The sequence below is a fragment of the Drosophila pseudoobscura genome, chromosome X (genome assembly GCF_009870125.1).
Source record: "Drosophila pseudoobscura strain MV-25-SWS-2005 chromosome X, UCI_Dpse_MV25, whole genome shotgun sequence".
NCBI classification, from domain to species: domain Eukaryota; kingdom Metazoa; phylum Arthropoda; class Insecta; order Diptera; family Drosophilidae; genus Drosophila; species Drosophila pseudoobscura.
In genome coordinates, this window is record NC_046683.1 from 41919751 (window position 1) to 41932714 (window position 12964).

Sequence of the window (12964 nt, forward strand, 5' to 3'; positions counted from 1 at the left end):
TTGGATATTACAACTTTCCGGTCACTGCATTTCTGCAAAGTTCACAAAACTACACCCCCCCGTCCACTTGCCATAAAAGCGCCCCACACAATCCCCAATCCACAGTCCGCCATCCTCAATCCTCAATCCTCAATCCTCGACGTTGAGCCACCCGCTCAACTTCTGCTCCCGTAAGCAGAACAATTTCCAATGTTCGCTCAACTGTGGTGGCAACAGAAGAAGAAGGATGGAAGGGTGGAGGGGTGGAGGGGTGGAAGGTTGCAAGTGCCAGTGGAAGGGACTCGTACTCGCAGCCGTTCAGAAAGGACACACACGGAACACGAACAGGAACAGGAAGTTGGCTTCGCTTGCCACAGAGTTCCACACAGAGTGGGTGCCGTGCCACGCGAGTGGCGGCAACAACATTTGGTGGCAACATGTGTAGTATTTAAAACTCGACCGGCCTTGGGTCAGCGACGGGCGAAGGCGGCCACAAATGAATTTATTTATTTTACGGTTGCCATTCGGCCATTCGGCCGCTCTTTTTCTTCTCGTTCTTCTCTCTGCTTTGCCCTTTCACCTTACCTTTACCCTTTCGCTGAAGGGGTATCTGTATCTGTATCTGTATCTACCCTTCGCTAATATATGATATCGGTATGGTGTGCAAGTATCTTCTTCAAAGCTGGACGGGTCAGCAGCAGATCCTTGCGCTCCAAGCCTGGGGCTCCACCCACACCTCGATGACCGATCGATTGTGGCACTCTTCTACCCGGCTGTGCAGACTGGATTCATGCGCTCCCAGGATCAATCCTGGGACTGAAGCACCTTCTGGCTCTTCTTGCTCTGAGGCGCACAGGCAGCCCCTTGTCCCTTCCACGAAAGAGAAGGGATTTCTTTCACATTTCAAGGATCCTCGGCAGGAATAATTGGAGCGATTGCAGGGCAGGGTATTCCCCGATTCGTGGCCTTGGCTCACATTTTCTGTTGTGTGTTTTTATGCCGGTTGCTGGTTTTTTGCGTGATTTTCATTACATTTTGGCCAAACAATTTATGTGGCGGCACATCGCATCGGGGTTGTCGCTGTACCCGTCACTGCCTCCTGGCACCAGCCTCCTGCTCTCCTGCTTTCCTGGTCCTGTCTCTGCCCCTGCCCCTGGCCAGCCACCCTTGACTCTTGGGGCAAAGTCAAATGTTGTCTGTTTGGCACGCATCGCAGGCATCGCAGTCATCGACGAGTGGTTTGAGTGTTGCGACATTGAAATTTATAGACCCCCTGTTCCCCACCCCCCTGCGCACTGCCCTCCCACTGTCTGGTGTCTGTCAGGTGGCACAGCATTTGAAGTGGTGTATGCAACACACACCCATCTGCCTCCTGCCGGCTCCTGTTTCTGTCAGGCCTTTAAAATGGCAACAGAAACAGAAATACCAACAAAATATTTAATTAAAATTTATGTGCAACCCCCGAAGACGGGGGGAAGGAAACTCAAGGGAAGGATATGCCACCGGCTCGGTCCGCTCTTGGCTGATGTCCGCTGATGCCTTCCGCTCCTCTCAGGACAGTCCGTTGTGGAGTCATGACGACGGGGACGGGGACGGGGACGACGGGGGCTGCCTGCCTTGGCGATGACACCCTTCAGCGACCTCCCTCAACATCTCCACGCTGAGGGGGAGGGGGAGCACTGGGGAGCACTTGAAACTTTGCTTTTTACCGTTTTGCCCCGGCTCTCTCTGCCTAGCAGCTTCGCTTCCCTCCAGCCTGCTCCAAAATGTACCGTTGACGAGGCCGTGTCGGCCATTTTTAATGGTTCTGTCGGTTGCAGTCGAGGGTTGCGTTGGGGCAGAAAAAATTACAAATATTTTGCATACTTTCCAGCGCATATGCCGCAAAAATACCGCCGCCCGAAGAGCTATTAAAAAGTTTTCCAAAGCGAGAGAAAGAGAAGAGGAGGAGGGGGGGCTAGTGGCAGGGTGGGGGTAGGGGGAGTAGTTAGAGAGTGCCACGAAGCAAAGGGCCACTGTGGAGTAAACATTTCCACAAAGGAGCAGGCATGCGGCATGCGGCATGCGGCAGGCGGCAGGTGGAAATTTACCTGTAATCGTCCCACGCATTAACCAAACAAATCAATTGGGCGTTAAAGGCCACAAAAGGGGGATCCACGCGGATGGACAGCGTGGTGGGGGTGGCAGTGGTGTGCGTCAGCCTTGTTGGTAATTGGTAATTGAAAGTGGCCCTTAGCCCCCTTAGCCCTGTTAGCCCTTAGCCCGTGTGGCCCCAAGCCACCCACCGACTAATCAATCAATCGAGCCGCCGGACGAGCAACGAAAGCGGAACGGCAGGGGGCAGGAGGGCGGAGGGCAGCCAATCGATTAATCAATCACTCAATCAGTCCATCGAAACAGCCGGCGGAAGAAGGAGGCGGAGTAGGCGACGGCAAAGGTCAAAGGCGGCCTGGATTTGTTGCCAATTAGCGAAGCCAACATCTGGATTAGGGCCATGCCATGCCATGCCATGGATTACGGATGCGGCCAGCAGATACCCCAAAAGTGCTGCACGCAGAGAGAGAGAAACGATTGGATTGCCTTTTGGCAGATAGATCTTCGAAATAAAAGCACCACGGGATGGACGGGTGGAAGGAAGCAGTGCCTCTTGGTGCAGAATGGGTTGTCTGCACCTGTCCTGCCGCCTCTATTTTATATTTTTAGACGCCTCTCTGCTCTGCTTTGTGGCCACCTTTTAATAAGCAAGAATCAAAGCCCTGCCAGGACTCGAAGACGGACAAAAGACGCCCTGCCATCTCCTCCGTTCGTTGGGGGAGGGGGAGGGTGCGGGCACTGAAACTGCAATCTCCGCAATATGCCAGCCAGCAGCCACCAGCTTCATTTCCTGCCCGAATGGCCAGAATGTGTCACACAAAAGCCGCACAGGAGGTTGCAAGGGCAACATGTGGCAGCGCCAGAACGGAACGAAGGCACGGAGGCGACGTTGCAGCCAAGTCGGTGCAGACAGTGTGTTTCAGGGCGGGCGCTGTGCCAAAGTGCCTGCGGTCATGCGCCATGGAGGAGACACCGAAACAGTAGATGGCCTGTGCCTGGGCCTGTGCCTGCCTCAAGGCTACCTGCCACTGTGGCTTTCTGTGGCTGCAGCAACGACTGTGGCTGCACATTAATGCCGCCTTTAAAATTTATGATATTTACTCAACCAGACGGAGGCAATGAGGCAATGAGGCGATGCCGCCCCCATTTATGCCTGGCCAAAAAGGAGATGAGACTCTTGGCAACTCTTGGCAATCACTACTGTCTGGGGCAGGGGGCATGGCGAATGGGGCATGCTGCCTGAGTGGCTGCTTAGTGAGTCATCAAGGGGATGGGGAAGTGGAGGGGGCGATGTATTACCCAACTTTCACTTGCAAAAGCTGGCACCGAAAGCGTAGGTACATTTCAGATGACACCATTTGATTGGTGGCATGCCACAGAGTGTGCCACGGGGTGTGTGTTGCCAACTGTGTTTCTCCTTGGATCCATGCCACACAGTGCATCCACCCGCCGTGCAACTTGCCTTTCTAACCATTCTCCTTGGAAATCCTTGGAAAAGACGATCCTCCAGAAGAATTTCCACACCTAATAGTGGTGCCTCAGCCAGGGATAGCGCCTGCATCCTACCATCGGGTGGGTCTCAGCGTCACAGCGTGCCTCCTTTCTATCCTTTCTATTTCGAATGATGGCCCCCGGGGGCCAGAGCGAATGAAAGGACTGGAAATTGGCCCTAGTTACAGGTCCTTCATCCTCCCATCCGCCCATCCGCCCATCCAACGGATGGCTCTGCTCTGCTCTCCACTCAGTGCGCTGCTTGCCGTTCGCATGCCAACACCTGAGTACGCCTCCGCGTCTTACTCCTTTCGGTTTCTTTCGGTGGAAGATTTTTGTAATTTTCCTAAGTGTCCTGTTCGCAAAGTCCTGAGCGCGGCAAGAGGCAGCCACGCAGACAGCCGTGGAAATTATTAGCAACATGTTCTGTCGTCGCTGCTGGATTGATTTTAATGCCGGCGAGGAGGCGGCCTCCGTGGTGTGCTCCGGCCCTTGTGCCCAGCGATTCCACCGCAGATGTGTCGACGTCCCCGGGGACGCCACTGCCGTAGCGCGTGGGCTGCGGCTAAACCCTGGCTGCGGTTCGTGCCACACGGCTCCTGGATGGGAATGGTATTGCGGCAATTGTCGTCAGCTTTATCGCCTGCAATTGTACTTCGAGGTACGACTCGAAACTGAAGCTTGACATTTAACAGGGCGGCCAAGGCGGGGCTGTGGCAGGTGTCTCTTGGCTGCTGCCTCCACCCTCCTGCCTGTCTGCCTCTGGGTCCTGGGATTTGGGATTTACACCAGATAGAGGATATCTCTTTGGGCTCTGATTGAATTTGTCGAGTGGTTGTCGTCTGAGTGGTTGCTCTGCCTCGGCTGCTGCTTCCCGGTGACCTTGAGGCGCCTTTGCCTTTGACTGTAACCCAAGTGCCAGCTGCATGAGTCATAACTTAGTTTTGCTCTCACTCAGTTAACATTTCCCATGCCCTCAACTTGGCAGGGCTCCTGCCAGCAGTCCCGCAACCTGTGACTATTCATTTGGGTGGCAACTGTACTTGCTTTCGATGCTTCTTAGTTCCGCGAACTCGAAGTGAAATTACGCCAATAAATGCACAAATAAATTCGTTGCAAGGCTTTGCAGCTGTCAATCGAAGCAATTTTCAGTGTTGTAAAGCGATCTCTAGGCGTTGCATCGATGACAGCTGTACTTGTACGAGCGCCTTCTTCCCACTGAAATGTGAATGAAACTAAAATGTGGCTCGAAAGTAGAGACCAATCCGTTGGCCATTCGTTGGCGGCTTTAATCTTTAAGCCATCTGGAGTTGCTGGCCCCCCGTCCCCGTCTGTGCGTCCCTCTTGTATCTCCCGTGCCCCTGTGTTTTCCCACTTAACGATAATTGCAATACTCGAGGATTCCTTTGCTTTGCCATCCATCCATCGGTGGCTTTCCATTCCACATTTACATCTGATGTTAGCAGCAGGGGAATGGAGCAGGGGCAGTGGCAGTGGCAGGGACGGGGGGAAGCCCTAACAAAAGCGAGACGCAAGGAGCGGGAAAGGCATCGTCGCCATTTTTAATTGTAACTGTAATTTAGCCATTGTTGTGCACTTTTGATGACGCAGACATTCGCTGGCTCGAGACTCAAGACGCAAGAAGCAGACTCTGAAGCACTCTGCATCTGTGGCACACTGCTGAGGCTGTGGCCGTGGCAGGGGCAGGGGCAGGGGAGTGTAGCAGGGGGGCATGGGGCATGGGGCACGGCACACACTTGTGTTGCGCTGCACGTGTCGTGCAATTTGTGGCGCTGGTTATTGTTTCCCTCAATGCTTCATGCTTCAATGTGAGGCATGCGTTTTATGTAACATTTATTTTTAGCATACTCATGCGAGCCCCTCCCTCTCTCTTCCTCCCACTGACTCCTCCGACTCATGCATCTATTCCGTTTTTGTATCTTTTTCAGATTGCCATCTGTGATGATTACAGCCTGCCCGTAGACTTTGTTAAAAAACGACCGTCCAGCTTCGATCCGTGCCTGGCGGAGGCGATACCAACGAATCCCGAGCACTGGATAGTCCCCAGTCCCCAGCAAACGGAGTTTGTAAGTCCACCATCACAGCACCATCACAGTTCCATCCACACAGCCACAGCCACAGCCACAACCTTCATGCCATTCGCATCCTTCAACCTTCATCATTAAGTGGGGAGGACCGACCAGTTGCCCGTGGAATGGGATGGCAATTAACTGCTGCTCTGGACAGCTAATTGATAAACTGCACGCTCCAGCAGCATCCACCATCCACGGTCCACAATTCAGCGACAGATCCATATTCAAATACAGATACAGATCCAGGAGGGAGGCTCATCAAGGAAGCGTATCGGCAATGAAAATGCGTTAATGAAAAGGCATCGCCCTCTCCTTCGGCACTGCCAGTACTACGCCAGAGAACTCTGGGACTCCTGGGATCGTTGTACACGTAGATTAAGTTATTCTTAAGATTGCCATTGGTAATGTAGATCAAATGCCTGTCCTTCCGCTTAGATCTATCCTAAACACTCCACCGATATGTGTGGGAGCTTCATTTCACTAGATATTCGCATGATGTGCTATATATCCCAATGCCAATCGAGTGTCCTCGCACTCCAGGGTATTCCTTCAGTCGTGCAGGCGTGCTTGCATGCTTGACGGCTTCCATCTTTGGCTGGCTTACGCGCAACGACAGGAGCAGTGCCAGTGGCAGGACAAACAAAGCGTTGCTCAAACAATGCACGGACTATTGGCTAAATATTGCAAAAAACAAAAGAGCGAAACAGAAATACGAGGAACACACATACACACACACACACACACAGACACAGACCATCGGCCATCGACAGCAAACAGCAAACAGCCAACAAACGGAGCGGAGCCCTGCGGCGGGACCTGATGCCTGGCCATAAAAAATGGCCACAGATATGGGAAAACATTAGGAGAGAGAATGAAGGAGAGAAAACGAAAGAGAAGCAGCGAGGGAAGGTGGCAAGGAGGGAAAGAGGGAGGGGATAACCTCAGGCTGCAGCAAATGCGGGCCGTGCCACAAATCAAATACCCGACGATGCTGCCCCCCAAAGAATCTGCACCCAAGCCGCCATTTCATTCGTTTTGGGCTCTCCTTTTTGTCTGTGTGTGTTTTGTGTTTTTTATGGCCCATATGAAAATATTTGGTGTTTTGTTCTCCTTTTGCATATTGCCACTAAAAACGAAAATGAAAATGAAAGCAGCGCCGCATGAGGCACATAAAAAAGTGAAGGCAGGCGGCAGCAGGCAGCAGGCATGGAAAAGTCTGTCTGTCTGCCACTTGAAATTCATTTTATTGAAATTTGTTTAACTCCCGAAAGGAATGTGATTTGCAGAGATTTTTGCAGCGAGAGGAATGCAGGAGGGAATCGTGGAGGCAATGAGATCTGCGGCGACGGCCTTCACAGAGCTTCCAGTTTCCAGCCTCCAGAGGAATCTGCAGGCGGCAAATGCTCTTGTGCCCTGCCACAAAGGAGAATCACACGAATCACAATCAAAGAAAACAATCGATGGATGGTTAATTAAATCAAATTTTTAATGATCTTAACCATTTGCTATAAACAAAGTCGATAAAATGTGTCGATTGGTGTTCTGTGCTGGCAATAATCCGTGATTTGTTGTTCTGTTTCTTAATGTGATCCACGATATTCAGAGCCGAGACCAGAGCCCACAGTGTCGAGTGCCGATGCCATCGACAGCAGAGCCTTCAATCTGTAAATGGAAAAGTAGAGGATTAATTCAATCCAATTCAAATCCTAATTAGGTCCCGACTCACACCAAGGTAGAGGCTGCTTATAGTTCGCTTCTTGGTTTATCTGCCCAATGAAGCTCTTGTCCAGGATGCCATCCCCTGTGCTTTCGGCCGGTTCCATCCTGCAATAGTATAGTTGTGCAAAAGCTGACGAGTTCGAGTTCGATTGCGAATGTGTGCTTGCGGTGTGGTGGTGTGGTGGTGTGGGTGTGGGTGCCTGGAGGTATCTTCCTCTCCTTTCATCCATCTGTGGAAGAGGCCTGTACAGAAACAAGGATCAGCGGATTCTGTGCCGATGGCATCGACAGCAGAGCCTTCAATCTGTAAATGGAAAAGTAGAGGATTAATTCAATCCAATTCAAATCCTAATTAGGTCCCGACTCACACCAAGGTAGAGGCTGCTTATAGTTTGCTTCTTGGTTTATCTGCCCAATGAAGCTCTTGTCCAGGATGCCATCCCCTGTGCCTTCGGCCGGTTCCATTCTGCAATAGTATAGTTGTGGTGTGGTGTGGGTGTGGGTGCCTGGAGGTATCTTCCTCTCCTTTCATCCATCTGTGGAAGAGGCCTGTACAGAAACAAGGATCAGCGGATCCTGTGCCGATGGCATCGACAGCAGAGCCTTCAATCTGTAAATGGAAAAGTAGAGGATTAATTCAATCCAATTCAAATCCTAATTAGGTCCCGACTCACACCAAGGTAGAGGCTGCTTATAGTTTGCTTCTTGGTTTATCTGCCCAATGAAGCTCTTGTCCAGGATGCCATCCCCTGTGCCTTCGGCCGGTTCCATTCTGCAATAGTATAGTTGTGGTGTGGTGTGGGTGTGGGTGCCTGGAGGTATCTTCCTCTCCTTTCATCCATCTGTGGAAGAGGCCTGTACAGAAACAAGGATCAGCGGATCCTGTGCCGATGGCATCGACAGCAGAGCCTTCAATCTGTAAATGGAAAAGTAGAGAAGGATTAATTCAATCCAATTCAAATCCTAATTAGGTCCCGACTCACACCAAGGTAGAGGCTGCTTATAGTTTGCTTCTTGGTTTATCTGCCCAATGAAGCTCTTGTCCAGGATGCCATCCACTGTGCTTTCGGCCGGTTCCATCCTGCAATAGTATAGTTGTGCAAAAGCGTTGACGAGTTCGAGTTCGAGTTCGATTGCGAATGTGTGCTTGCGGTGTGGTGGTGTGGTGGTGTGGTGGTGTGGGTGTGGGTGCCTGGAGGTATCTTCATCTCCTTTCATCCATCTGTGGAACAGGCCTGTACAGAAACAAGGATCAGCGGATCCTGTATCCTACAGGGGAGGCAGGAGAAAACCGAAAGATTAAAATCGTTGAAGAGCCTCGGCTGAGTTTTTGATTTTTCCGCGTACTTATTTTGAGAATCATTTTTAGTGTAATTTAGTTTATTTTTGTTTGATTATTTTTTTTTTTAATAGTCCGGAAATTATTTTTCACTTTTTTTAAATTTGTTTGATTTAATTTTTTTCACTAAACAGAACAGAAAACAGAACACTGGAAATTTTGATGCTCCCCAGTCCAGGCCTGGGGACTGAATGAATATTTCCCAAAATATTTTCCATACCAAATTTTGTCTATGCTTTTGTTCGATTTCACAGCCTACTATATGAACATGTCTCAGTTGTCGCAGTTGGAGATCGAAGTTGGCGAAGCGAATCGAATCGAATCGATAAAAGATTAGTGCTAATCGCTGGAAATTGTTGAAGGCTCCACAGAATGCGGTTAGTTAAATACTCCCGACTGTTGCCGTTTCTGCGAGTGTCCCTAGTGCCCTCTCGATTCCATGGTGGAATCCTGCCCCTGGCCTCTCCTACCTCTTACCTCTTACCTCTTTCTACTGAAATAGGAGTACTCTCTGATGTCCAAATGGTCCAGCGTCTCCCTCTCGCTGTTAGTTTCGCACTGTCTCTGTCCGAAGGGCTCTCTACTCTCAGGCTTTCTCTTTCGCACTGGGGTGCATATGCATATGAGTATTAGAGGTGGAGTCACGAGGCGACACGGCACAGCACGACATGGCACGATGTGTGTTTGAAGGGCACGATATCTGACAGATTAAATACCGATTATCGAAGAACTGATTCCGATCCACTCTTTAAAGATTACAAAAAATGCAATCGTGTGGGAGAACTCTCGTCTCAAGCGCTCAGCCTTCTGCTGTTGTCACACGGGCCACTTGATGGGGCAGTAGTTGCACCGCCTTTTGAAGTTGCCAAAGGGGTAAAGGATCAATCGTGATAGAATCGTGTTGGATTGTCTCTGTTAGGAATGCCAATATTCCATTGGTATGGTATCCTGCGTCGCGATAATTCGGATACACGATACCATCTCTAGCGTTTCTCTCTCTTTCCCCCGCACAATAATTAATGTAATTTTATCTTTTGACTTTTGTTTTGCGTAAACAGCAGGCTTGGGAGGCTTGGGAGGCATACGGATACCCCTCCTCATGCCGACTAGAGACGCGTGTCCATAGCCATGTGATGATGCCATAATGGCTTTCGCTCTTAGCATGTGTGTGTGTGCCTGTGCGTGTGTGTGTGTATGGCTGCGCCATTGTTGTTGCTATTTTTTCGTTTTGGCAAAAAACTCCCATATAAATGGAAAACGAGAAGCGGGCGATGCGACGCGACATTTTTGCGATATGTGGAACGCTGTTGAGTCTGGGTCTCCTGAAGTGTTTACTTGGCCAGAGGGGAAGGGTCTCCAGAGAGAGAGAGAGAGAGGGGACTGAGGGGGGTGGGGGGCTGCCTTTTACAGTTGTTGTTGCTGCTAGTATTACTCTCCATGGAGTAATATTCAGCGATAACTCAGCAAAAAAGAACAAACGAGGGGGAACGTTGTGAGTTGCTGCGGAGACCGCAACTCTACAGTTATACCCGATACTAAGTCAGTATGGCTCTCCTCCGGCAGACGGCGCTACTATTAATCGAAACGACAAAGAGTGCGTGCGAGAGAGACAGAAAATCAGTCTGAGCGTGACGTCGGGCGCTGCGTAGCCACTGAAAATTGTTTTTTTTCTTTTCGGGGATAAAAATTATTCAATCTGATCCAAATTCAGCAATCTGATAGATATGGTCATTATCTATGATTCTGCGTTTTTAGTTTTCTCGAATCTGCAATATTGTGGATGCAACAGATTTTCGTTCTTTGTGGGGGCGGAAGGGGGTGGGGCGAAATTTTGAGATATACGTTTTATAGTGACATCTTAAAGGAGTGTGTGTACCAAATTTGGTTACTCTAGCCCTAATAGTCTCTGAGATTTGTGGATGCCCCAGATTTTCGTCCTTTGCGGGGGCGGAAGGGGGTGTGGCGAAATTTTGACACAAAATGGTCAAGGTCCGATATCAAAGGAGTGTGGATACCAAATTTGGTTGCTCTAGCTCTTATGGGTTCTGAGATCCTTGAACTCATATTTTACATTGGCGAAACCGACCATGAAACCTGTGTGTTAGAGAAAGACAGAGCGAGAAAGAATGAAATTGTTTTCTTGATTCTGGCTATAATAATTATACGATCTGGTTCAGATTTTGCACTCTAGAAGATATAGTCATCTTCTACGATTCTGCGTTTTTAGTTTTCTCGTATCGTTGAAATTGTGGATGCCACAGATTTTTTCCCTTTGTGGGGGCGGAAGTGGGAGGCGCAAAGTTTTGAATTATTCTTGGAGCAGTGACATATCACAGAAGTCTGGATCCAAAACATCGTTGCTCTAGCTCGTATAGTCTTTGAGCACTAGGCGCTGAAGGGGACGGACAGACGAACAGACGGACAGACGGACGGACGGACAGACGGACACACAGACATGGCTCAATCGACTCGGCTATTGGTGCTGATCAAGAATATATATACTTTATTTATTTATTTATTTATTTATTTAATTAACAATTATCAGTTAATAATGGTACTTAGTTACTAAAGGCGGAAAAAGATAAGTTAAAAGTTAGCTAAATTTAAATGATTATAAATATTGCATGCAATTAGTTTAAGAGACAGTTCAGGGGATAGGGTTTGACAGAGGGAGTTATAATTATGGCATAAAACCCTAAAAGGTTCATGATCAGCATAATTAGATCTACATATGGGTAGACGGATAGGCCTAAAAGTACGGGTAGGTCTAGATGGAACGGCCAAGTCAATCTGACCCAAGAGAGTTTGGGAGTCAACAGTCCCAAGAAGGAGCTTGTGCACGAACATTACGCCATTGCATATTCTGCGATGGTGCAACGACGGCAGGTCAATAAGATTTAGCCTAGACCGGTAGGGTGGCAAGATTCTACCTGAGTCCCAGTTAAAGTTCCGAAGGGCAAAAATTAAAAATTGCTTTTGCACGGATTCAATAACAGCCTGCTATTCTTTATACTGCGGGCTCCACACACAAGAACAATACTCCAATATAGGACGTACTAACGAGATGTACAGTTGTTTTGTAACGTACGGGTCGTCAAACTCCTTGGACCAACGCTTGATGAACGCTAAAACACCCTTAGCTTTATTTACAGTTGCAGCTATATGGGCGTTAAAACACATCTTATGATCAAAAAGGACTCCGAGGTCATTTGAACTCGAAATTCGTTCAAGGACATGATTTCCTAGAACATATGGGACAAAATGAGGAGCGCGACGATAAAATGTCATAAGTTTGCATTTGGAAAGGTTCAGAAAAAGAAGATTAGTTGAACACCACAATAGTAGTTCACTTAGATCAAGTTGAAGGCGTGTGTGCAAATACCAATCAGAGTAAGAAAGACAGATTTTGACATCATCAGCATACATTAGTGCAGTAGAGTATGTTATGACTTGAGGAAGGTCATTCACAAATAAAATGAACAGAAGCGGGCCCAGATGACTTCCCTGTGGCACACCTGAAGTAACATTTACAGTATTTGACAACACGTTAGAAAACAAAACACGTTGAGTGCGGTTAGAGAGATAGGACAAAATCCAATCTAGAAGATTCGTTGGGAACCCTAATAAAGAGAGCTTGTGAATAAGCAGAGCATGGTTCACAGAATCGAATGCCTTGCTGAAGTCAGTAAAAACTACATCCGTCTGCGAACCAATTTGAAAACCACGGTGGATTAGGTTAGAAAACTCAAGAAGGTTAGTCGATGTTGAACGATGTCTGAAAAAACCGTGTTGCGACGGAGATATCAGGCTGCAACAAAGATGTTGCAGTTGCCGGGTGACCAGGAACTCAAGAAGCTTCGGGATGGCGGAAAGCTTTGCGATACCACGATAGTTTTCAATGTTTGATCTTGAACCTTTTTTGTGAAGCGGAATGATATAGGACTTTATGGGGTCGGAAAGGATTCCTTCTGGACGTTACACACATCCACTTTTACCACAAATCTAATATACCCCAATACTCATTTTGAGTATCGGGTATAAAAACTGAAAGTAGAAAGAAAAGTGAGCAAAACTCCACCGCACACAAAGGCTCTGTGTCCTCTATTTGTATGTGTATGTGTGTGTGTGTGTGTGTTGCATGGTTTTTGTATATTTCAATAACTTAGGACCTCTGCCACCGCCACCCCGCGTTCTCTCTGAAACTCCGAATGAAACGCCAGAGGCAGAGGAGAGGCTGAGGAGGAGCCGT

General features: G+C 48.8%; 1 protein-coding gene and 1 long non-coding RNA gene across 6 annotated transcripts in view; one reads left to right on the forward strand and one right to left on the reverse strand.

The window, feature by feature from the left end:
* The window catches only part of LOC6902021 (uncharacterized), a 99743-nt gene extending 90827 nt beyond the window's left edge, over positions 1-8916 (reverse strand). For 2 of the 5 annotated variants that reach the window (XR_004470175.1, XR_004470172.1), the window contains exons 1-5: positions 8724-8915; positions 8360-8645; positions 8051-8292; positions 7745-7986; positions 7384-7680 (exon numbers count right to left, since the gene is read on the reverse strand). This is a non-coding gene — a long non-coding RNA (uncharacterized lncRNA). Of the gene's footprint in view, positions 1-7156; positions 7320-7383; positions 7681-7744; positions 7987-8050; positions 8293-8359; positions 8646-8723 lie in introns of those variants that run through there. The other 3 variants (XR_004470174.1, XR_004470173.1, XR_004470176.1) reach the window with 3 other exon arrangements.
* The window catches only part of hwt (SH2 domain-containing adapter heavyweight), an 85060-nt gene that overhangs the window by 53495 nt on the left and 18601 nt on the right, over positions 1-12964 (forward strand). Inside the window, exon 5 of the mRNA XM_002133516.3 lies at positions 5514-5651. Coding sequence (XP_002133552.3) covers positions 5514-5651 — 138 coding nt within the window. The remainder of the gene's footprint in view (positions 1-5513; positions 5652-12964) is intronic.